This window comes from Salvelinus fontinalis, chromosome 35, assembly GCF_029448725.1.
Source record: "Salvelinus fontinalis isolate EN_2023a chromosome 35, ASM2944872v1, whole genome shotgun sequence".
Lineage (NCBI taxonomy): Eukaryota > Metazoa > Chordata > Actinopteri > Salmoniformes > Salmonidae > Salvelinus > Salvelinus fontinalis.
The window spans coordinates 4,587,729-4,613,028 of NC_074699.1; the positions used below are offsets into that span (position 1 = coordinate 4,587,729).

Consider the following 25,300-nt stretch of genomic DNA (forward strand, 5'->3'; position numbering starts at 1 on the left):
TAACATATTGTATGTTTTGCAAATTCGTAACATATTGTATGTTTTGCAAATTCGTAACATATCATACAAATTGTAATTCATAACACATCATACGACATCTGCAAATTAATACATACCATACGAAACGTAACATCATACTAAATGGAGTGTCTCGGATTTACGTAAAGAATAATACGAAATGCTCTGAGACCAGGTTGTTGCTTTGTTCAGCGCTAGTTACCTGTGTAAATTGTCGATGCCCAACAAGGTAAGAATTATGCTCCAAGTTTACTACAGGCTCATTCAACAGGTCTGCGGCTAGTAGACCAGTCCAACAGAAATACTCAAGTATCCATCTCCCTGCCCAAAGTGATAGCACCAATTAGTATTGACTTGACCAATGAGACCAGAGGGTATGCCCAGGTTAGCCTCCTCAAGCCTGGGGTAAACAGTTCCTCTCCTAGGTGTTTAATCATAGGATGAGTGAGTCCAGTAGTTTCAATTCAAGGGAAACTGCCACCAGACATCTGGTTGCTAAGGATTCACCCAGGATAAAATTAATATTTTGTAACTACAAGCCAAGCTTTCAGGCAGAAAAACATTATCATTTGGCAGTGGTGGTTCAGCCCTTAGAGCAGGGATCATCTACTAGATTCATCCGCGGGCTGATTTTCTTTTCTTGAGCGGATGGTCGGGGGGCCAGAACATAATTAAGAAATAAGGCATGAGGGTGAGTGGTACAGTGCATTGGGAAAGTATTCAGAACCCTTCACGTTTTCCACATTTTGTTACATTACGGAAATATCACATTTACATAAGTCTTCAGACCCTTTACTCAGTACTTTGTTGAAGCACCGTTGGCAGCGATTACAGTCTCGAGTTTTCTTGGGTATGACGCTACAAGGTGGCACACCTGTATTTGGGGACTTTCTCCCATTCTTCTCTGCAGATCTTCTCAAGCTCTGTCAGGTTGGATGGGGAGCGTTGCTGCACAGCTATTTTCAGGTCTCTCCAGAGATGTTCGATCGGGTTCAAGTCCGGGGTCTGGCTGGGCCACTCAAGGACATTCAGAGACTTGTCCCGAAGCCACTCCTGCATTGTCTTGGCTGTGTGCTTAGGGTCGTTGTCCTGTTGGAAGGTGAACCTTGGAAGGTGACGCTTGGCATTCAGGCCAAAGTTTAAAATTGGTTTCATCAGACCAGAGAATCTTGTTTCTCATGAGAGAAAGGAGAGTCCTTTAGGTGCGTTTTGGCAAACTCCAAGCGGGCTGTCATGTGCTTTTTACTGAGGAGTGGCTTCCGTCTGGCCACTCTACCATAAAGGCCTGATTGGTGGAGTGCTGCAGAGATGGTTGTCCTTCTGGAAGGTTTTCCAATCCCCAGAGGAACTCTGGGTCTCTGTCAGAGTGACCATCGGGTTCTCGGTCACCTCCCTGACCAAGGACCTTCTCCCCCGATTGCTCAGTTTGGCCAGTCGGCCAGCTCTAGGAAGAGTCTTGGGGGTTTCAAACTTCTTACATTTAAGAATGATGGAGGCCACTGTGTTCTTTTGGACCTTCAATGCTACAGAAATGTTTTGGTACCCGTCCCCAAATGTGTGCCTCGACACAATCCTATCTCGGAGCTCTACAGACAATTCTTTCGACTTCATGGCTTGGTTTTTGCTCTGATGTGCACTGTCAACTGTGGGACCTTATATAGACAGGTGTGTGCCTTTCCAATTCATGTCTAATCAATTGAATTGACCACAGGTGGACTCCAATCAAGTTGTAGAAACATCTCAAGGATGATCAAAGGAAACATGATGCACCTGAGTCTCATAGCAAAGGGTCTGAATACTTATGTAATTAAGATATTTGTTTTTTATTTGAATAAATTTGCAAACATTTCTAAAAACCTGTTTTTTCGCTTTGTCATTATAGGGTATTGTGTGTAGAGGACAAAAATGTATTTAATCAATTTTAGAATAAGGCTGTAATGTTACAAAATGTTTAAAAAGTGAAGAAGTCTGGATACTTTCCTAATGCACTGTATTTGGCCAAGATACAATGGCTAAGGGCTGTTCTTATGCACGATGCAACGGTGGAGTGCCTGGATACAGCCCTTAGACAGGGTATATTGGTCATATACCACAACCCCACAGGTGCCTTATTGCTATTATAAACTGGTTACCAGCAGTAAAAATAAAAATAAATGTTTTGTCATACCTGTGGTATAACACGGCTGTCAGCCAATCAGCATTCAGGGCTCGAACCACCCAGTTTATAATTACAAATAATTTGTAGACTGCAAATTGACTGCAATAAGCCTTAAAGGATATGTTTGACTTAAATATAATAATTTCAAACATTGCTTATATTTTATATGATCACGTGTCTATCTATTATGCATGGAAATACTTGGGAACAGATTTCTTAAATTAAAATCACTTGGAGCTCATTTCCTGGTGTTTTTACACTTTTATGTCCAACAATAAAAAAAAAATGAAAAAGCCTGACCAATCTGAAGATGAGAAGTAAGGCCCACATGGTTTCAACCGTGTGTCCAGAAGCACTAATCCCCCAACAACCACATATCCACCCAGTGGTACCACTTCTCAGAGTACAACTGCCTACACCAGCATTAGATTTGCGTTACTTATCCAGAGCGACTTACAGTTAGTGCATTCATTTTAAGATAGCTAGGTGGGATCGCCACACACCACAAGCATAGTAAGTACACGTACCTTCAATAAAGTAGTTATCAGCAAAGTCAGAGCTAGTAAGGAGGGGGGGATGTCAAGTGCAAGTGTTGGTTCAGAATAATGTATCTTAGATTAATTTAGCCTCTGCTGTCCTAGCTTCAGGGGGAAGCTAGTTTCACCATTGGGGTGCCAGGACAGAGAAGAGCTTGGACTGGGCTGAGTGTTAGTTGCCCTCCCTCCAGCCTCTCCCCAGACAGAGGTTACCCCAGCTGCGGGTGCCTGTACCATGGGCACCAATGAACCCTGATGAAGGCCACCCTGGAAGTCATGAGGTTGCTGCTATACCACTCCCAGAGCAATCAGACCTGTACCTGGTAACTCCTGCTGGGACTGACCTGGAAGGGAACCCTGAGGAAAATTCTGAAAATAGTGATGAATAAATAGTATGTTGTGATGACCATGAGCCCATTGAAGCCAGACGTGACCCAAGCATCTAAGGATTTGTCCACAGCAGATACTACCCAGTCTGACCAAACTACTGAAATCCCTGGCAAGAGGTACACTAACGGTTTACTCACACTGCATTTATGGTTTTAATGTGTTTGCAGGCAATCAAAACTGATCCTCTATCAGTCCAAGTTATGCAGGTAATGGTGGTGATAAAATACCAGTGGTGAAATAAAATGAAAATGAAGGTGGTAAATTCCTAATGTTAGAGGAGGTTATACTGTATTGCTCAGTATGCATCGTTTTCCAGGTTTTAACTGCTCCTGATATGACTGGCTTCATCCCTGCGCCCTGTAATGGTCTGATTTGGTTAAATCCTGAGCCCTTGGGAAATCTTTGGTTTCAGGGATTAAAAATGCAAAAAAAGTAAGTGATGTGGACAACATTTATACACAAATTTGACATGGTCACAATTCTATTTATTTCACTACAGTGGTCAGGGCTTCATCAAAATGTGATCATTCAAAGATTGTCTTGTGAGTTGTTGACCTCAAGTGGTGAACGTATGGAAATACACTTTAGAAATCAGTCAGACCTAACCCAACAGGGCAGAGTGCAGTAGTACTGAACTCTGCAGGCCAGGTGCCCAGTGAAGCTGTTCTTCCACTGCACACTGCTAGTATGGAGTGGAGCTGATCTCATGATCACCACCTACCTGGCACAATGTTCGAAGCAGGTTTATATGCTTGATTTGCTTATGTTTTATTTTGAATCTATATAGTTATTGTCAGGCATGGCTGTCAAAATGGTTCTGGTTGAGTTGGCCTATTGTTATATTTGTAAATTACAAAAATTGTGCAATAACTACAACCATTGTAGTTGAATGCATTCACGTTCACGACGCCAGATGGCAACAAAGTCATTTTTGAATAGAAAGTCATTTGAATTAGTGACGTCTTACCTGCGCCGGAAGTGTAATTCTTAAACGCTGATGCGTTACCTTTGAGAGCTCGTCACAGTTGAACGTCAAGCCTGTGTTATTACGGGCCATCTAAATTGCTCGAATACTGTACAAGTCGATGTCAAAAAAGTACCTACTACGCGTGAAAGGAGCAGCAGCACAGGGTTAAGGAATTAATGGCGGTAGGAGAATCTTTGATCTGCGTATGTTTCAGGTTGGACAGACAGCATAGGATAACGAGTCTACTATGCTTTATAACACCATAGCAACTAACTCATCCTCAGTTATGAGTACCTATTGACTAATTCATTTAATAGAATGATAAACTGTGTATCAAAGCCAATTAATTAGCTTGAGCCAACGTTAGTTAACAAACCCTACACAGCCTGTCCCCATATTAATGCTAGTAAGCTATCTTACTTCCCGAAGTCCATGCAATGTTGACTACACTAACAGCCTGCCTTTCTAATGCACACAGCCCAAAGGTAAGGTCGGCACTAAAGGCAAGAAGCAAATCTACGAGGAGAATGCGACGACACTCAAGTTCTACACCAGAGTAATCTTGGGAGCCAACGTAAGACAACGTCTTCCTTGTCAATGTTACCTTTTGAATGGAAATTGTGACTAATACAGCACCTGACACTTGTTTCTCTCCCAGGCGATATACACTGCGTTAAACCTCTTGGTCTTCTATAGCTCTTCAACGTTTTGGACATGGGTGAGCGAGTTCATTCTGTGCATGTTATTGACATTGATGGCTCCTCTACTGTTGAGCAGTAAAACTGGGACGATTGCAGATGACTAACTTTATTCTTTCCTCCTTCCCCCTCGTTCCTCCCTTTTTGGTTTCTCCCCCACTGTCTCTCTTCCTTCCTCCATCTCCTTCTCCCACCCCTGTAGTTTGCGCTGGTGTTTGCGCTAGCAGTGTATGTGGGCAGTTACCGCTCCATGACTGCCATGGCCAAAGCAGTGTTTGGTGAGGATGGGAGTCTGCTGGACGGAGGAATAGATCTGAACATGGAGCAGGGGATGGCAGAGTGAGTGCTCACACAGCAGGAGTGTGCGTTTCCGTGAACATGAGTGTGCAAACATACAGTGTGTGCGAGAGAGAATTGCTGAGTGTTACAGCATGTTCAACATGCATCTAACAATGGTACCCTTATCTCCCTTCAAGGGTATATCTCGCAAAGCTATAATGGTAGTGTGGTGCATTATGATGGATTCTTTGTCATTATAGGCATCTGAAGGATGTTATCCTGCTAACTGCTATATTACAAGTGCTCAGCACCATCTCCTCCTACTCCTGGTACCTTTGGCTGCTGGTAAGAGTTTATCCCATACTTGCTGTACTCTCTCTTTGAATGTTTATTTTCCCTTTCTTATGGCCCTCGTTGATCTCTTAATCGACCTGTGTGTGTCAGGCCCCGGCCCGTGCAATGTTCCTGCTGTGGGTGAACTTCCTAGGCCCCTGGTTTTCGGCCAAGACCCCTGGTGCCGCCCCAGAGGAGGTGAATGAGAAGAGGCAGAGACGACAGGAGCGCCGACAGATGAAGAGATTCTAACTTGGCCGACTGCCGCAGAATTTCTAGACACAGAATTAGTCTAAATACAGACAGCCAGGAACTCTACAGTTAAGTTATTCAGGAGGAACTTTTGATGTGTGCCCAAAGACATCCAGGTATGGATACAGAACTGAACCGGACCCTGTGGGTTATCTGGTTTTCCTCTTTCGCCCTATCCCTCATCCTTCCGTTTCTTCCTCTCCCCTCTATCCCTATCCCTTTTTCTTTACATCTGGAGAGGAAATTGTCCTTTTTGGGCTGATGACATCATCACCACCAATACATGTTGTCATTTACGTTGGCCTGTAATTTGTTTACATTCAATTGTTCATAATCTAGGTCTATGTATCACATCAATTTAATCTGAACGAGTGTAAAGGATGTGGTGATCTTTTACCCTATGGCAGACATTTTATTTTAGACACTGCTCGTCAGATCACACTCTCATGCCCAATTCCAAATAGACAACTAGCAACGACCACCTAGGTGTTCATCTCGACCAAAGGGGAACTATTACCTGACTTTTACAGCTATTTATTTCAGATCTACATGACGTGCACACGGTTCGGTGCTCGGTGTTGATTTGGAATTGGGAAGGTTGAAATTAAATCCGGTTGTGCACTGTCCCGCAGTGTACCGTTTAAAGTCAATGTTCTCGCGGAGACTATATTCACTGTTGATGCTGCATATGTCGGCTCAATCGGAAAGGACTTTTACACTGAACAAAAATATCAACGCAACATGTAAAGTGTTGGTTTCATGAGCTGAAATAAAAGATCCCAGATATTTTCCATACGCACAAAAAGCTTATTTCGCTCAAATGTTGTGCACAAATTTGTTGACATCCCTGTTAGTGAACATTTCTCCTTTGCCAATATAATCCATCTAGCTGACAGGTGTGGCATAGCATAAGCTGGTTTAACAGCAGGATCATTACCCAGGTGCACCTTGGGCTGAGGACAATGAAATAGGCGACTCTAAAATGCGTAGTTTCGTCAAACCGATGTCTCATGTTTTGAGGGAGCATGTAATTGGCATGCTGATTGCAGAAAGGTCCACCAGAGCTGCTGCTAGAAAATTGAATGTTAATTTCTACCAAAAGACGCCTCCAACGTCATTTTAGAGAATTTGGCAGTATGTCCAACCGGCCTCACAACCGCAGTGGAAAGTGTATGGCTTCGTGTTTGATGATGTCAACATTGTGAACAGAGTGCTCCGGAGTGGCGGTGGGGTTATGGTATGGGCAAGCATAAGCTACGGACAACGTACACAATTGCATTTTATCGATGGCAATTTGAACGCATAGAGATACCGTGACGAGATCTTGAGGCCCATTGTCATGCCATTCATCCACTGCCGTCACCTCATGTTTCAGCACTTTACACAATTTATGGAAGCTGAAAATGGCCCAGTTCTTCCATGGCCTGCATACTCAGACATGTCACCCGTTGAGCATGTTTGGGATGCTCTGGATCGACATGTACGATGCCGTGTTCCAGTTTCTGCCAATATCCAGCAACTTCGCACAGCCATTGCAGAGGAGTGGGACAACATTCCACAGGCCACAATCAACAACCTGATCAACTTTATGCAAAGGAGATGTGTCGCGCTGTGCTGTAGCCACACCAGATACTGACTGGTTTTCTGATCCACTCCCCTGCATTTTTTTTAAAGGTATATGTGACCAACAGATACATGTCTGTATTCCCAGTCATGTGAAATCCATACATTAGGGCCTAATGAATTTATTTCAGTTGACTGATTTCCTTATGAATTGTAACTCAGTAAAATCGTTACATGTTGCATTTATATTTCTGTTCAGTATTAATGGCGCATTGTCTAAATCCACGATCGGATTGTATCTCGGCCCTGATCATCGTTATCGCTCCCATCCTTCACAATGCTGAACAAATTATTTAATTGCAAACAATAACAATCGTGTATATGCATTAACATTTCAAGTGCATTTCTTCACAGCATAAATACGCAAAAGGAAATACACAGTGCCTTCAGGAAGTATTCTGACCTTTGAACTTTTTCCACGTTTTTGTTGATACCGCCTGAATTAAAGCATTTATTAAAATTGAGATTTTGTCACTGGCCTACACGTGATACCCCATAATGTCAAAGTGGGATTTTGTTTCAATTTCTTTTTTCTCTTTTTTACAAATTAATTAAAAATGAAAAGCTGAAATGTCTTGAGTTAATTATTCAACCCCCTTTGTTATGGCAAGCCTAAATCAGTTTAGGAGTAGAAATGTGCTTAACAAGTCACATAATAAGTTGCATAGACTCATTCTGTAGGCAATAAGTGTTTAACATGATTTTAGAATGACTACCTTCCATCTCTGTACCCCACACATAATAATCTGTGTTAGATTCAACCACAAAGATCAGGGAAGGTTTTCCAATGCCTCGTAAAGAAGGGCAGCTATTGGAAAATGGCCAAGTGTTTACAACATTGTAGTTACTCCACAATACGAACCAAATTGACAGTGAAAAGGAACCCTGTACAGCATAAAAATATTCCAAAACATGTTTGCAACAAGGCACTAGAGTAATAATGCAAAAAAATGTGGCAGAGCAATTAACTTTTTGTCCTAAATAAATTCTATGTGTTATGCTTGGGAATGGAATATTGCTAAGCACAGGCAGAATCCTAGAGGGAAAACTGGTTTCCACTGGTTTCCACCAAACACTGGGAGGTGTTTCACCTTTCAGCAGGATAATAATCTAAAACACAAGGCCAAATATACACTGGAGTTGCTTACCAAGAAGACCGTGAATGTTCCTGAGTGGCCAAGTTACAGTTTTGACTTAAATCTACTTGAAAATCTATGGCAGTACCTGAAAATGGTTGTCGAATGTACAGCAATTATCAACAGCCAATTTGACAGAGCTTGAATACTTTTTTGAAGAATAATGGGCAAATGTTGCGCAATCCAGGTGTGGAAAGCGCTTAGAGACTTACCCAGAAATGCTCACAGCTGTAATCGCTGCCAAACGTGCTTCTACAAAGTATTGACCCAGGGGTATGAATACTTATGTAAATTAGATATTTCTGTATTTCATGTTCAATACATTTGCAGAAATGTCTAAAAACATGTTTTCACTTTGTCAGTATGGCTTATTGTGTGTAGATGGATGAGGGGGAACAAATCTATTTAATCCATCTTGAATTCCGTCTGTAGCACAACGAAATGTGGAATAAATCAAGGGGTATGAATGCGTTAGAAAGGCGCTTTAGTAGTATACCTTTTGTGATGTGTAGCCATCTTGGTGTGAAATCAGTATTTTGTTCTGTTTCTTTCTCCATATCTCTCAACCTAATGACCCAGGCTGTCATCACTCCCTTTTGCAGATGTGATAGAACTGTTCGTCTCAGATCCGCAAAAGGGGAGTGATGGAGGGTAGATCGTAGGAAACAGCTTCCTGTAGCTAATGCATCCCCAGTGAGTGAGTTATTGCCCGAGTCATTGACAAGCATAGACAAGGTGCTAGGAATGGGGCTATGACCTATGACTGCTGTTCTGGCTTTGCCAAAATCATATTTGAATAATACACAAATTAAATGGAAGTATATATTGATGCACTGGTTGGCAGCAACTTGTGTAATCAATATGCCTATACAATGTAAGCATGTCAATGCAGGGGTAACATGGTGGTTGATCTTTTCAGAAATGTCTGCCTTTTTACGATCAGCCAACAACTATGTAAGCCTAGATATTGTTGCTACAAAGTCTTAATGTACATATGATTAAATTGATTTCAGTATAAAAAAAACCTGGTCTCATTTTGTCTGTTTTTTTCCCCATAAAGATTGAACAAGTACATTTACTAGCTTTGATCTGTTATTTCAATGTAGTGAGCAAACATCTGTGCCCAAAAGTATTGTTTGTTTTCAATAAATGTATATTAAAGTAACCTTTTCACGATTTTAAAACCAGAAGAACGTAGTGTAAAACTTTGATAACGTTCAAGTAAAAAGAATTTGGGGTACTTTTATTTGGAAAATTATCCATATGGTCATGTGACCTTAAAGGCTGTTGCTACATCATTAAATTAATGATATGTACACATCATATAACTTAGAAATGCCTCATGAGCTTAGTTCAACTGCCGTGCTACATTCAAACCCAAAATATAAGTTTGTTTTATGCCAATGTTTATAAACACTATAGAGCCTCAAAGCATGGTTAAAACTATAATGTTGATATCATGGATGGTCAGTCCTTGCATCCATAGCTCTGTCTGTGAATTTGAGACTGGCTACATTTCTCCAGCCCCATCCTTCAGCTTTTTACCAAAACGGGTGATTTGCCCTCTGTTATTGTTTCAACGGCAGATTGCCGCTTTAATGGAGCTTGCTTCACAATGCTTCCAATTCAAAAAGAGATTGTAAACATTTTTGCACGATCCCTGTATTTCTACGGACCTCTTCCTCTGTTCATAGTCTTACATGAACTTCAGGGAAACACTTAGCGCCACTTCGATACCGAACTTGCATTTTCGTAGCAGGTTAGGAGACTGAACAGGGTTACGGTTTGTGAAAATGCTCTCCTAACCTGCTACGAAAATGTATTGGTCACGGGTTGCAGGTTTTTGGGCTACTTCTAAATTGCACCACGGCCGTCATGACATTTCTTCTTAAAAATATATTTTTCACTGTGACCTGTTGCTGAGTCAACTGAGTGAGTACATGAGTGGGGTGGAGGGCTGGAGGGGGTAGGTGTATGTTGAGACTGAGTGCTGCAGCCGAGTCACATGAGTGAGAGGGGACAGTCATGACAACTTTTGACCAGTTGTAGGTAGGCTATTTAGATTTTTATTATGGAGACATATTTCCAACCCTCTCTCCATAAAAACATATTAACGTGCTAGAACTGATTAATATAAAGAAACAAGGTGACAATACACAGGAAAACAACTAGGTGCTCTGGAGTGCATTATGCCAATCCTCAGTTCTTGGGTCTGGAGTGCTGCGCGTGTGGAAATGTTAAAAATGGAAGTTATGGAACTCCCCTCGCGTGCTTCTGATATGGCCGAAAGGTCACAATGAAACTGACATGGAATGTGGAGAGTGATACATCCAGGGGCGCAACTTTCGCTGGGGATGGGGCCACAGTCTGAAATTGCGCCCCCCCCCATTGGAATGGGACACAAGACGAGGGTGGTGGGCTTTAGGGCCAAGCGGACGACAACGAGCGGTCGGGTTGGCTGTTTGAAGTGTTTATAATGTGTCCTCTCCACTTCTAAAACCAAAGTTGTGCCACTAGATATCTGTTGGCCATTAAGTAGCCTATCAATCTCTATGTAGGCTACTATATCCTACCATTTGATACAATAAATATGTTGAAACGATATCACTGGAGTCATTGCAAATACACTTTTGCCACTTGTGTAGCCTACCTGGGGCTGGCTAACGGATTTAATAAATTGCCTAAAACTTCAGTTTGTTGTCGTAGCCTTGTGTTATTATGCAATTATTAATGGCTATGTTTAGTTAACGAAATTGGAAGTTATCCATTGTGAATATTGCCACAGTTCTATCGCAATTGCATCAGATGTTGTTAGAATGCATTATATTGAAGGTAACAGTCAGTCAGATTAAGCTACAGGTTAAAAATTAAAGTAAAACCCATCTGTTGTTGACAAGCTTAGGCCTATTCAGGTAATATCCATAATTAATATATGATTTAAATGAAATTATTAGTGATTTAAATTACAACCCGATCCTCAGTAGACTATTCCAGCAGGCTATTCGGCAACAGAAGCACTTCTTACCTTGAAATCGCCTCGCTATTCATGTTAAATAAATTAGTCTGTCAATTTGAATTTAGCAAGCTGCTAAATCGTTCATTTTACATCATGCCTAGGCTACAGGCTACCTGCATATACAGTGGCAAGTAAAAGTATGTGAACCCTTTGGAATTACCTGGATTTCTGCATAAATTGGTCATACAATTTGATCTGAACTTCATATAAGTCACAACAATAGACAAACACAATCTGCTTAAACTAATAACACACAAACTATATGTTTTCATGTCTTTATTGAACACACCGTGTAAACATTCACAGTGCAGGGTGGGAAAAGTATGTGAACCCTTGGATTTCATAACTGGTTGACCCTCCTTTGGCAGCAATAACCTCAACCAAACGTTTTCTGTAGTTGCGGATCAGACCTGCACAACGGTCGGGAGGAATTTTGGACCATTCCTCTTTACAAAACTATTTCAATTCAGCAATATTCTTGGGATGTCTGGTGTGAACTGCTCTCTGGAGGTCATGCCATAGCGTTTCAATCGGGTTGAAGTCAGGACTCTGACTGGGCCAGTCCAGAAGGTGTATTTTCTTCTGTTGAAGCCATTCGGTTGTTCATTTACTTCTGTATTTTGGGTCATTGTCCTGTTGCATCACCCAATGGACAGATAGCCTTACATTCTCCTGCAAAATGTTTTGATAAACTTGGGAAATCTGTCGATGATAGCAAGCTGTCCAGGCCTTGAGGCAGCAAAGCAGCTCCAAACCATGATGCTCCATTTACCATACTTTACAGTTGGGATGAGGTTTTGATGTTGGTGTGCTGTGCCTTTTTTTCTTCACACATAGTGCTTTGTGTTCCTTCCAAACAACTCAACTTTAGTTTCATCTGTCCGCAGAATATTTTGCCAGTAGCGCTGCGGAACATCCGGGTGCTCTTTTGCGAACTTCAGACGTGCAGCAATGTTTTTTTTGGACAGCAGTGGCTTCTTCTGTGGTGTCTTCCCATGAACACTATTCTTGTTAAGTGTTTTACATATCGTAGACTCGTCAACAGAGATGATAGCATGTTCCAGAGATTTCTGTAAGTCTTTAGCTGACACTCTAGGATTCTTCTTAACCTCATTGAGCATTCTGCACTGTGCTCTTGCAGTTATCTTTGCAGGATGGCCACTCCTAGGGAGAGTAGCAACAGTGCTGAACTTTCTCCATTTATAGATAATTTGTCTTACTGATGGACTGATGAACATCAACTGATGGACTGATGAACATCAAGGCTTGTAACCCTTTTCAGCTTTATGCAAGTCAACAATTCTTAATCTTAGGTCTTCTGAGATCTCTTTTGTTCGAGGCATGGTTCACTTCAAGCAATGCTTCTTGTGAATAGCAAACTCAAATTTTGTGAGTGTTTTTGATAGGGCAGGGCAGCGCTAACCAACATCTCCAATCTCATCTCATTGATTGGACTCTTGGTGAGCCGACTCCTGACTCCAATTAGCTTTTGGAGAAGTTATTAGCCTAGGGGTTCACATAATTTCCCCCAACAAACACTGTGAATGTTTATATTATGTATTCAATATAGACAATAAAAATACAATAATTTGTGTGTTGTTAGTTTAAGCATACTGTGTTTGTCTATTGTTGTGACTTAGATGAAGAGCAGATAAAATGTTATAACCAATTTAAGCAGAAATTCGGGTAATTTCAAAGGGTTCACATACCTTTTCTTGCCACTGTAGCTAACCAAACCATGGCAAAGTTGAATTACCACCATAAACCTAGATTTTATTATGCCTAGCCTATGCCTATTGAAATTACAAGTCAATCTTGCAAATTGGCAATTTCTAATGGTTTGTAGTCTTAACATCAGGCATACAATAATTGCCAGAAAATAGCCTAACATTCTTTTGAAGGTTAGCCAAGTGTTTCTTGTACAGAGATTTCGAGATCCTCTGTCCAACTTTCTTCCCTCAAACTCTCCTGTCGGATTTATCTATAGTTATGCATATAATGGATTTATTTACAATGAAACTAGTTATTTATTTTATTGAATCTTTATTTAACTAGGCAAGTCTAAGAACACATTCTTACTTACAATCACGGCCAACCATGGACAAACCCTAACCCGGACGGCACTGGGCCAATTGTGCGCAACAGACTCCCAAAACTCCGCCTGTTGTGATACATCGAACCAGGGTCCATGGTGACGCCCCTGGCACTGAGATGCAGTGCCTTAGACCGGTGCGCCACTCGGGAGTTAAATCGACATCGACTGATGGAAACGACGAGTTTAAAATAAGAGCGAATTATCTTTTCTCTTGCGACATATTCAAATTCCTTTATTAGTCACGTTAGCCGCCAATAAGTATTATTTGGATGGAAAAACGTTTTTTTCTTATTTCGTCGTTACGTTACGTCGATATTCATAAGTTCCTCGACAACGTAATGGGAAAAGTGTTTATTGGCTAAATGTGGCAACTGTTATATTGCTGCTGATGAAAATGGGCAAGTTTTCAGGCTTTGTGTGCGGGTTTTGAGTAGTCATGCGTCCCCTGAACTTCAGACATCCGGAAGTAAATAAGTGATCTCATCGAAAGTCCAGTTGCTAAGCGGCAAGTGAAAACTGTTGTCGCATGCAGCCACACAAACATGATATCAACAACAAGGACTGAAGGAGCCAGACAGAAAGCAGATTAGTAGTTGGCATCAACTAGCCAGCTATTGATTTCGGTCTTAACCATTCTCTTTTCACCAATCATAGCTAGAGATATTCTGGTGGCAATTAGCTTAAAATGCAGGTATGTTCTGTATTATATTTTGCCCTGCCCAGGACGAGCAATTTAAGTAGCTAGCTAATTGAGCTGTTAACGTTAGCAAGTTATGCTAATAAAGTTTAACCAAACTGTTTAACCATCGACATGGCGTTTACTAGCTGCCTTAGCTAGCTTACGGGTATTTGCATGACTATGACATTTGCCTAAATTGCAGCCCGAAATAAAGCGTTACTTTGTTTCGTTTAAGCTAGTTAACAGTACATAGCCAGCTAACGTTAGCTAGCTAAGTTAACAGCCTGTCAGCGAACCAGTTTGCCAACGCCAATAGCGTAGATTTGACTACGTGTAATAAATAGCTGGATTAAACGGTTTCTATTTTGTTTGCATCCTCCCTCAGCTTCAAGAGAAGCCAACAGGGACATGAAGCAGAGAAGTTGACATTTTATATTCTGCCACCATCAACAATTTGTCATACAAAGTATTTCCCCTTTGCCTCTTGTTCTTTCATTGGTCTCATCATACAATCAACACACCTGACGCAGTTAGCGCTGTGTGAATAATAACAACACTCCTTTGAGTGTTGGACGCCCAAGAATCAACATGGCTGTGTTCAACACCACCAAAACATCATGGAGATTACGTGAGTGGTCTCCATTTCACTCACCCTTTCCAGACCACAATCGTATTGGTTTCATGGACCCCGAGGTTCATCCTGGTGTGTTGTGGATTGTTTTTTTTTGTTCCAGAGGAGATTGTAGCCCACTCCAGTAATGTGGCGTGTCTGGCCCTGGGGAAGAACTCAGGCCGTCTGCTAGCCACTGGGGGAGAGGACTGCCGAGTTAACATCTGGGCAGTCAGCAAACCCAACTGCATCATGGTACAGACTAGTCAGACCTTTAGGGAAGACGTGTGTGTGTGCACAGTTTGATCTCTGCTTATTTCTGCTGCCTGTAACTAAAATGTGTATTTCCAACTCTCTCCCACCTTATCGTCCCCTCAGAGTTTGACAGGCCATAATAACCCAGTAGAGTGTGTAAAGTTTAATAACTCTGAGGAGCAGGTGGTGGCTGGCTCACAGTCCGGATCACTCCGCGTATGGGACCTGGAGGCTGCAAAGAGTGAGACTGCATTTCTCCTAATATTGTGTGTATGGGGAGGCTAGGCGCGTGGGATGTGGAGATGTGAGTCAACTAGACCTAGGCTACCAGTTCTGAGAATGCCATAACAATGTTTTGCTATTTTATCCCAGTCCTAAGAACTCTAATGGGACACAAGGCCAATATCTGCAGCTTGGACTTCCACCCGTTTGGGGAATACCTGGCATCTGGTTCCATGGACACCAACATCAAGGTGTGTATGTGTGCTGCATGATTGAGTGTTGTTAAGAACTCTACTATGTACAGTACCAGTCAAAAGTTTGGACACAGCTACTCATTCCAGGGTTTGTCTTTATTTTTACTATTTTCTACATTGCAGAATAATAGTCAAGAATCAACACTATGAAATAACACATATGGAACCATGTAGTAAACAAAAAAGTGTTAATCAAAATATATTTGAGATTTTTCTAATCTTTTTTCCTTGACAGCTTTGCACACTTTTGGCATTCTCTCAACCAGCTTCACGAGGTAGTCACCTGGAATGCATTTCAATTAACAGGTGTGCCTTGTTTAAAGTTAATTTGTGGAATTTCTTTCCTTCTTAATGCATTGGAGCCAATCGTTGTGTTGTGACAAGGTAGGGGTGGTATACAGAAGATAGCCCTATTTTGTAAAGTCCATATTTTGGCAAGAACAGCTCAAATAAGCAAAGGGAAACAACAGTTGTTAAGAGGACACTGCGTGAATCAGGCCTTCGTGGTTGAATTGCTGCAATGAAACCACTACTAAAGGACACCAATAATAAGAAGACTTGCTTGGGCCAAGAAACACGAGCAATGGAAATTAGACCGGTAGAGTTCAAATTTGAGATTTTTGGTTCCAACTGCCATGTCTTTGTGAGACGAAGAGTAGGTGAACGGACAATCTCCGAATATGTAGTTCCCACTGTGAAGCATGGAGGAGGTTGTGTGATGGTGCTTTGGTGGTGACACTGTCTGTGAAGGCACACTTAACCAGCAGGGCTACCACAGCATTCTGCAGCGATACGCCATCCTATCTGGTTTGCGCTTAGTGGGACTATAATTTGTTTTCCAACAGGACAATGACCCAACACACCTCCAGGCTGTGTAAGGGCTATTTGACCAAGAAGGAGAGTGATGGTGCTGCATCAGATGACTTGGCCTCCACAATCACCTGACCTCAACCCAATTGAGATGGTTTGGGATGAGTTGGACTGCAGAGTGAAGGAAAAGCAGCCAACAAGTGCTCAGCATATGTGGGAACTCCTTCAAGACTGTTGGAAAAGCATTCCAGGTGAAGCTGGTTAAGAGAATGCCAAGCATGTGCAAAGCTGTTATCAAGGCAAAGGGTGGCTACTGTGAAGAATCTAAAATATATTTGTTTAACACTTTTTGGTTACTACATGATTCCATATGTGTTATTTCATAGTTTATGTCTTCACTATTATTCTACAATGTAGAAAATGATCATAATAAAGAAAATCCCTTGAATGAGTAGGTGTGTCCAAACTTTTGACTGGTACTGTATGTGGGTTTGTATGTGATATTGTGCTTAAACAGAGTTTTTCTCTTTCAGCTGTGGGATGTACGGAGAAAGGGCTGTGTGTTCAGATACAAGGTAAGACTTGCGCCCGTGTGTAATTTATACCCAACTGAAGAGCACCAAGGTCAATTATCGGCTAAAGACCCCCCCCCCCCACTGTCTGTGAGCGGCCTGCTGGCTGATTATGTTGGGAGCGGGTTTGCTAATCAGCTCTAATTGCTGCGTGTCTATGTCTGGCTCCAAGACTAAGCCAGGGATTACAGTGAGACGGTAAACACTATCTTGTCTGGCCTGGGGAGGAGGGGTTGGGGACTGACCGTCTGGACAGGAGTAGGGGGGCTGTGTTTATATATCAATTTCATATGGCATAATGTGCTTGTGCAGGGTCACACTCAGGCAGTGAGGTGCCTGGCCTTCAGTCCAGATGGGAAATGGTTGGCCTCTGCTAGTGATGACAGCACCATCAAGGTACGTACCCACCTGCACATTGTCAGAAGCTTGCTTTCACATGTTTCTCATCTCACATGACTGTGGTCACTTTGTGAACCAGGGCTCTCCAACCCAGTTCCTGGAGAGCTGCCGTCCTGCAGGTTTTCGCTCCAACCCTAATCTAGCGCCACCGATTCTAATAATTAGCTGGTTGATAAACTGAGTCAAGTTAGTTACAACTGGGTCTTGAGCGAAAACCTACAGGAGGGTAGCTCTCCAGGAACAGGGTTGCAGAGCCCTATTGTATACTCTCAACCTTATGTTCAGAGGGAAGCAGGATTAATGAGTTGGCTAACTTGGCTAAGTATTCTTTTTTTTTTTTTATTACTATTTTTTATCCCCTTTTCTCCCCAATTTTCGTGGTATCCAATCGCTAGTAATTACTATCTTGCCTCATTGCTACAACTCCCGTACGGGCTCGGGAGAGACGAAGGTCGAAAGCCATGCGTCCTCCGAGGCACAACCCAACCAAGCAGCACTGCTTCTTTAACACAGCGCGCCTCCAACCCGGAAGCCAGCCGCACCAATGTGTCGGAGGAAACACCGTGCACCTGGCCCCCTTGGTTAGCGCGCACTGCGCCCAGCCCGCCACAGGAGTCGCTGGAGCGCGATGAGACAAGGAATTCCCTACCGGCCAAACCCTCCCTAACCCGGACGACACTAGCCCAATTGTGCGTCGCCCCACGGACCTCCCGGTCGCGGCCGGCTGCGACAGAGCCTGGGGGCGAACCCAGAGACTCTGGTGGCGCAGTTAGCACTGCGAAGCAGTGAAACTTGGCTAAGTATTCTGACATAACTTTTTGGGGAAATAAGCTTGAAATGGGCATGGCCTAATTGACTCAACAACCAAAAACACATATCTAAATTTAGATGTTCTGGTTCATTAAGAAAGTCATCGTTAATTCTGGTTGTTTATCAAAGTCAGCTGGCTAACTCATTGATCCCGCTTTGTAGTATACCCCTCTGCATAGAAGTTCTCCTTCAGACCTGGGATCAGCTTACTTGATTCATAATATTCCTAGCTGTGCCAGTCAGGAACTCACATTGCCCTTTGACCTGTGTGTCCTAGCTGTGGGACCTGACTGCGGGGAAGATGATCACAGAGTTTACAGCACACACCGGAGCCATCAACATCATCCAGTTCCACCCCAACGAGTATCTGCTAGCGTCAGGCAGCTCTGACAGGTATTGTATCCACACGCTCTGGGGGTGAAAAATAGTCAATAAATACGTATGAGGTAACTGAACATTTGCTTCCGATGGCTTCAACTCCAATACTAAAATGGAATGCCTTAAGGATGGCTGTTTTTTCCCACTGGCTTCATCACAGCTCTTATCTGTGTGTGTATGTCTGTTCCCCACAGGACCATCAAACTGTGGGATCTGGAAAAGTTCAAGATGATTGGCTCATCAGAGGGAGAGCTGGGACCAGTCAGGTGAGGACTTCCTTCGCTGCTAACAAGTGTGGTTGGCGGGACACCACAATATTAGAAGTTCAGATGCAACATTCTATACCGTGTATATAAACTATCCCTACATCCTTTTTCCTCTCCCCCATTTCTCTCTCCAGGTGTCTGGCCTTCAACCTGGATGGCTGCTGTCTGTACAGTGGAGCTGTGGACTCTCTCCGTGTGTATGGCTGGGAGCCCGACCGCTGCTTTGATGTGGTGCCAGTGGGCTGGGGCAAGGTGGCAGACCTGGCTATCTGCAACCACCAGCTGGTGTGTGAGCATGACGTTACTTTTAAATGTTTTACATTTGAGTCATTTAGCAGACACTTATCCAGAACGACTTACAGTTAGTGCATTCATCTTAAGATGGTGAGACAACCACATTTCAGTCATTGTAAGTACGTTTTTCCTCAAAATAGTCATCAACAAAGTCAGTGCTAGTAGGAAAAGACAAGTGCGAATGTTAGTGTTTTTGTTGTTGTTGTTGGGGGGGGTTACTCTTTTAATGTTACTATTACTATGTAACTAATGTGTTACTGCAACCTTTCTTGTGTGAGAGCCATTGGGACCTCATTAAATGACTATTAGGGATTCTTTATGTAGTTCTGTGGCGTCAGCGTGACAATTTTACATTCTCTACTGTCACTGTTACTATTAGTGTTACCAATAGCCAACCTCTTGTGTTCTTTGTTTGCTCTACTGTTTCTCCTCCCCCCCTCTCATCTCTCTCTCCAAGATTGGCGTGTCGTACAATCTGGCTAATGTTTCGTCCTACGTGGTGGATCTGACGCGGGTGAAGAAGTCTGGCTCTGTGATCCAAGGCGTGATCCAGGACGACCAGCCGCTCACAGAGCCCTCCCCGAAAGGATCCACGCTGCGACGCAACTACGACCGACCCCTGACCACCTGCAGCACACAGAGGTACTGCCCACTTCCGAACGCCGCTATTCTACTTCCTATGGAGCGAATCCTAACCCTAATGTGAGCTGGGCACGCTTAACTCCGATTTAGTATTTGGCCCAATATGCAACAGAATCTGTTTCAACAAAATCCCCTATGAGTTGATTCAAATCGTAGCGGTTCAAATCATGTGGTCCACTGTAGCGGAGTTGGTAGAGAATGCCGCTTGCAATGCCAGGCGGCCTCCGTTCCCGGGACCACCCATATATGAAATGTATCCACACTGCTAAATATCATATGTTAAATAGCGAATACTGCATCAAAACCGCGTCCGTTAGTTTCCGTTGAATCAATAAGCAGACTATTTGGCGTGTGCTCCTCCAGGGTGAAGCAGAGTTCTGAGTCAGACCGGCGCAGTCCCGAGGGGGAGAGGAGGAGCCCCAGCAGCGAGGACGAGAAGGAGTCCTCCGCCGAGATCCGTAACCCCGAGGACTACAAAGAGATCTTCCAGCCAAAGAGCGCCATCTGTAGGCCGATACGTTTCATTGCCTTCTATTCAGTGTTCACACGAACAGCAGAATGCATGTATTACTACATTAACATCTAGCAGTGTCTCAATCATTCTCGAATTTCATACTAAAAGTCTCCTTGTTTCCCCCCTTCCAGCTCGCACCCCCCCAAAGAGTGAGCCCTTCCCTGCCCCCCTAGAAGATGGTGAGTCCCTTCTGTCAAGCCGTTAGTGTGAGCAGTATTGCATTTGTGTTTGTGATAAAGCTATCACATTGATGTGTTGCTGTCCTGAGTTTCATATTACAAGTTATTTTTGTTTTATTATTTATTTATTGTATAGAAGAACAGAATGGGAGACATGTCATGGAGATGGATAAAGAAAGGAAGGGCACAGACAGACAGTCGGTCGAGCTAGGGCTCGAACCCCCGTCGTCAAGGGGCATGTTGGGTCCGCTTCACCAGACTCCGCCGCTCATATTCAAGTTCTCTCTCCCTCTTTTCCTCAGAGAGTTTTGTGGTGAGGGCTAACCAAGGGCTGGTGGAGCTCATGACTCCTATGACTGACAGACAGCAGGTTTGTACTGTATAGTTGTACGTGTGACTGATTTGTGTTTTTGTAATGCCCGAGTGTGAATGTGGGATTGTCTCGGTCTGTGTGACTTTTTCTATGTAAATAAGTTAGATTTGTTTCTTGTGTGTGTGTCACTGCAGCCCGGCCTGTTGAAGAACCTTCCAGTGGCATCGTCCACTCCGGTCCTGAGGGTGGAGCCTACTGTGGTCGCCACGGCGCCCTGTCCCATCCCAGTGGTAACCGCACGACCGCCGACTAACCACCCCCCTGCACACCACCCAGCCCCCCCACCGGTCGTTGCTATGGCGAAGGCCAAACCCCAGCCCAGCGTCATCTTCTCCTCCAGGAATGAACCAATAGGACTCAACGTGGGAGATTTCCTTCCTGTGAGTGTGTATATACATGCGTAACACACACACACAATCTTGTTTGTTTCCCATGGAGACATTTCACTCAAAAGACATCACAATTTGTATGGTTAAATTCAAATGTATTTATGATTAATAATAAAACTGTACTGCCGGCGGTAGTAGATCAGAGTGGAATAGTACTGTTCTCCTATTATTAGCCTCTGACATCACCGAACACCTCTGCCATCGACACTGTTTTTAACTTTGGACTTTCTTCTCTACCACAAGCCCCATAAGATAAACTGGGTATAGAATGAAATGGAACACAAAGTCATTTAATGCATATCAACATGTAAAATCAGCTCAACGTAGAACCTACCATAGCAGTACAGCTTTAAATTCACTCAAATGATCCAGTTAAATTGTGCTACGCATCAAAAACAAGATGGTCAGCTTTTTAAATAGGTTTAAACACATGCGCACAGAAATGGAATTGGCACCTAACTTTGTAGGTTTAGGTATGATTTGAACAGGTGTGTGTATTTACCAGGTTATATACGTTTGCAACTCTCTCTGTCCCAGCCTGCTCGTAACAACCGTCCCAGTGTACTGGGTGATGACGAGGCTCTGGCTCAGATCAGAAAGGGTCATGACACCATGTGTGTGATGCTCACCAGTCGACACAAGAACCTGGACACCATCAGAGCCGTGTGGGGCAGCGGGGACGTCAAGGTATGGCACTTAACAGACAACGCTAACACAACGTTAACATTGCATCATTACCCCCATGCTCAAGATTCAGACAATGTTCATGTTAACGTCACTTGACTTTCAATGTTGAACTCCATGCTCAAGATTCAGACAATGTTCATGTTAACGTCACTTGACTTTCAATGTTGAACTCAGACGACATCCTTCAACTGACGGACAATCCGTTTTGATTGGTTAGCTGTTTGTGGCGTCAAAGTATGGAGAGATGTTACTGGCTGCCTCTAGGTGTTTTTTTTGAGTGATTGTGATTGGTTGCTGCTCTGTCTTCAGACCTCCTTGGACTCTGCGGTCTCGATGAAGGATCTCTCGATCGTCGTGGACATCCTCAACATCGTTAACCTCAAACCGTGAGTGGATGTTGAAACGGGCCCGCATACAAACGACTGCCGATCTTAATTGGCTGAGGAGGCCACACGTATACTCTCACTGTCTCTCTTGGTGTTGGTGAGAGTACCATGAATGCCCCTTAACAGTGACATTAAGTCATTTGACCTGTCCCCCAGGTCGCTATGGAAACTGGACCTGTGTACCTCTATCCTGCCCCAGATTGAAGAGCTGCTGCAAAGCAAGTATGAGAGGTGAGACGAGTGATAACAAGTGTGTGTATAAATGTGTAACCCATCTTAACCCATCTTCTCTCTCCCCGTGTGGTCAGTTATGTGCAGACGGGTTGCACGTCTCTGAAGCTGATCCTGAAGCGTTTCTGGCCTCTCATCTCAGACACGCTGACAGCGCCCCCGTCTGTTGGAGTGGATATAACACGGGAGGAACGGTGAGGTTCACCATTTAAATCCTAAACATGCTTGTGCTTTTAACCATACTTACTGTAGTGTGTGTTAATGCAATGGTCACTAATCCTGGTCCTGGAGACTTACGCTATGTAACCCATCACTAAAGAACCATTTTCAACCAATATTGCTTGAAGGAAAAACTCTTGATAGATTTTGGATAGAGTTCAAAGTCTACCACACTGAGGCAGGCCATTTCCATTGCATACTGTGAATGAATGGTTTGTGTTTGAGCCCAGCCACCAGAAGTGCAAGGCGTGCTACAAGCAGCTGAAGAACCTCAGGGACGTGGTGAAGAACAAGTCCGACCAGGTGGGTCGCCACGGCAGCGCCTTCAAAGAGCTGCAGCTGCTCATGGCCCCACTGGACTACTGACAGTCGACCATGCAACTGGAGACACGCACAGATTCCTCAATGGCTGAGCACTGTGCTGTGAGGACTCAAGTCTGACTGACGGCGGCGCTCTGTCGTCCACCGGAGTGGTAAATCAGGGGACAATCACAGATTCACACTGCGTGTGGATGGACTGAAGCAGTGGACTCAGAGACCGGGCGGGATAGAAGTCCATGTTAGGACTCGGCTCTCCTATTTAAAAACACTGGGCACTTCTGAATCGGTATGTGAGAGAAATGATGTCCTCTGTAACCTTAACTTGCCCACCACAGATGAGCACACACACTTTCCGTAATTCCTCCACACACACACGGGCCAGGTTTCTATCCGATCGTGGGTTATAGGCGTTGCGGCTTTTAAAAAGCAATGTTCACGAGGAGATCCTATTCACCATAAATGCTGCATATTTCGGGTGAATCAGAAATTGCCTTTAAAAGCCGCAAGGTGTGGTTCTATTTAAATATTCTCTCTACATTCTGTACCTGAGATGTCAACCCTAGATGCACTATTTGAAAGTATTGTTAACACTAAAAGAACATGTTTTTCAAATAAAGTCTAGTTTTAGGCATGTTTCTGGTATTGAAAGGAACAACTCGTTAAGATGTGTGTAATTCCACTCCCAACAGAGAGCAGCACTGTTTGAAAGGCACTAGTCCACCCACCACTCCAATGTGAAGGCCTCAATAGAATGGATACTCTAACGTTTTAAACTGGAAGGCAGTCGGGACCATTCTAGCCACTGAGAGGGCAGATACATTTGAACAACAGTCAAAAATGGGCTAGTAAAATGCACAAGGTGCAATTTTTGAAATTGGGTTATCAAATCAAATCAAATTTTATTAGTCACATACATGGTTAGCAGATGTTAATGCGAGTGTAGCGAAATGCAGTAATAACAAGTAATCTAACCTAACAATTCCGCAACTACTACCTTATACACGCAAGTGTAAAGGGATAAAGAATATGTACATAAAGATATATGAATGAGTGATGGTACAGACGGCATAGGCAAGGTGCAGTAGATGGTATAGAGTACGGTATATACCTATGAGATGAGTACTGTAGGGTATGTAAACATAAAGTGGCATAGTTTAAAGTGGCTAGTGGTCCATGTATTACATAAGATGGCAAGATGCAGTAGATGATATAGAGTACAGTATATACATAAGAGATGTGTAATGTAGGGTATGTAAACATTATATTAGGTGGCATTGTTTAAAGTGGCTGGTGGTACATTTTTACATAATTTCCATCAATTCCCATTTTTAAGGTGGCTGGAGCTGAGTCAGTTTGTTGGCAGCGGCCGCTAAATGTTAGTGGTGGCTGTTTAACAGTCTGATGGCCTTGAGATAGAAGCTGTTTTTCAGTCTCTCGGTCCCTGCTTGGATGCACCTGTACTGACCTCGCCTTCTGGATGATAGCGGGGTGAACAGGCAGTGGCTCGGGTGGTTGTTGTCCTTGATGATCTTTATGGCCTTCCTGTGACATCGGGTGGTGTAGGTGTCCTGGAGGGCAGGTAGTTTGCCCCGGGTGATGCGTTCTGCCGACCTCACTACCCTCTGGAGAGCCTTACGGTTGTGTGCGGAGCAGTTGCCGTACCAGGCGGTGATACAGCCCGACAGGATGCTCTCGATTGTGCATCTGTAGAAGTTTGTGAGTGCTTTTGGTGACAAGCCGAATTTCTTCAGCCTCCTGAGGTTGAAGAGGCGCTGCTGCGCCTTCTTCACAACGCTGTCTGTGTGGGTGGATCAGTTTCTCTTCATGTTAGCCATTGCATACATTCACCCAGAGCGACTTACAGCTCGGGGATTTGAACCAGCGACCTTTCGGTTGCTGGGCTACCTGCCACATACCTTATCAGAAATGTCCAGCTCAACTAGCCCATGTTAGATTTTTTTTGTAACTCATATCACATGAATAGACAATTAGCTTTAAAGCTGCGACATTTTCTTTCACCCTATGAGAAAATGTGTAGAATTGCAGGAAATAAGCTATAAACCTGTAAAACCAACGATGTGTGAACAGTGCTTGGATATATAGATATAGACGGGTGGGAACTCCTGCTCTATACAACGCTATGGCTGCAACCATCCCGAACCAGTTGGTCAAAGAGCATTGTCCCGAGTAGGTGTAATACAACCTACCCTTTAATAAACGCTGATGCAGGATATTTCGACAAACATCTGTTAGAGAGAGCATAAGAAAACGGCCGAGTTTCATTTCGTATCGAGTGTTTATTAAAAAAG

General features: G+C 43.4%; 2 protein-coding genes across 4 annotated transcripts; both read left to right on the forward strand.

Moving 5' to 3' along the window:
- The first annotated feature begins 4,080 nt into the window (after positions 1 to 4,080).
- LOC129834273 (transmembrane protein 208-like) lies at positions 4,081 to 9,414 on the forward strand. 2 transcript variants are annotated; one of them, XM_055899117.1, is made up of 6 exons: positions 4,081 to 4,251; positions 4,548 to 4,643; positions 4,728 to 4,787; positions 4,970 to 5,106; positions 5,307 to 5,391; positions 5,491 to 9,414. In XM_055899117.1, the coding sequence occupies exons 1-6, from the start codon at positions 4,246 to 4,248 to the stop codon at positions 5,629 to 5,631; spliced, it is 525 nt and encodes a 174-aa protein (XP_055755092.1). In that variant the 5' UTR covers positions 4,081 to 4,245; the 3' UTR covers positions 5,632 to 9,414. The 2 variants fall into 2 exon arrangements, with proteins under 2 accessions (XP_055755092.1, XP_055755093.1); XM_055899118.1 differs by lacking the exon at positions 4,081 to 4,251 and having other exon boundaries at positions 4,565 to 4,643; positions 4,766 to 4,787.
- A 4,183-nt stretch (positions 9,415 to 13,597) lies between these two features.
- On the forward strand, positions 13,598 to 25,065 carry LOC129834275 (katanin p80 WD40 repeat-containing subunit B1-like). Of its 2 annotated transcripts, none has more exons than XM_055899125.1 (20): positions 13,598 to 14,192; positions 14,566 to 14,808; positions 14,915 to 15,045; positions 15,169 to 15,286; positions 15,418 to 15,518; positions 16,865 to 16,906; positions 17,216 to 17,299; positions 18,390 to 18,505; positions 18,685 to 18,756; positions 18,891 to 19,041; positions 19,508 to 19,692; positions 20,056 to 20,198; positions 20,338 to 20,385; positions 20,688 to 20,755; positions 20,893 to 21,138; positions 21,685 to 21,834; positions 22,144 to 22,220; positions 22,377 to 22,451; positions 22,529 to 22,645; positions 22,901 to 25,065. In XM_055899125.1, exons 2-20 carry the CDS (start codon positions 14,769 to 14,771, stop codon positions 23,034 to 23,036), a joined length of 2,100 nt encoding a protein of 699 aa, XP_055755100.1. In that variant the 5' UTR covers positions 13,598 to 14,192; positions 14,566 to 14,768; the 3' UTR covers positions 23,037 to 25,065. The 2 variants fall into 2 exon arrangements, with proteins under 2 accessions (XP_055755100.1, XP_055755099.1); XM_055899124.1 differs by having other exon boundaries at positions 14,711 to 14,808.
- The last annotated feature ends 235 nt before the right edge of the window (positions 25,066 to 25,300 follow it).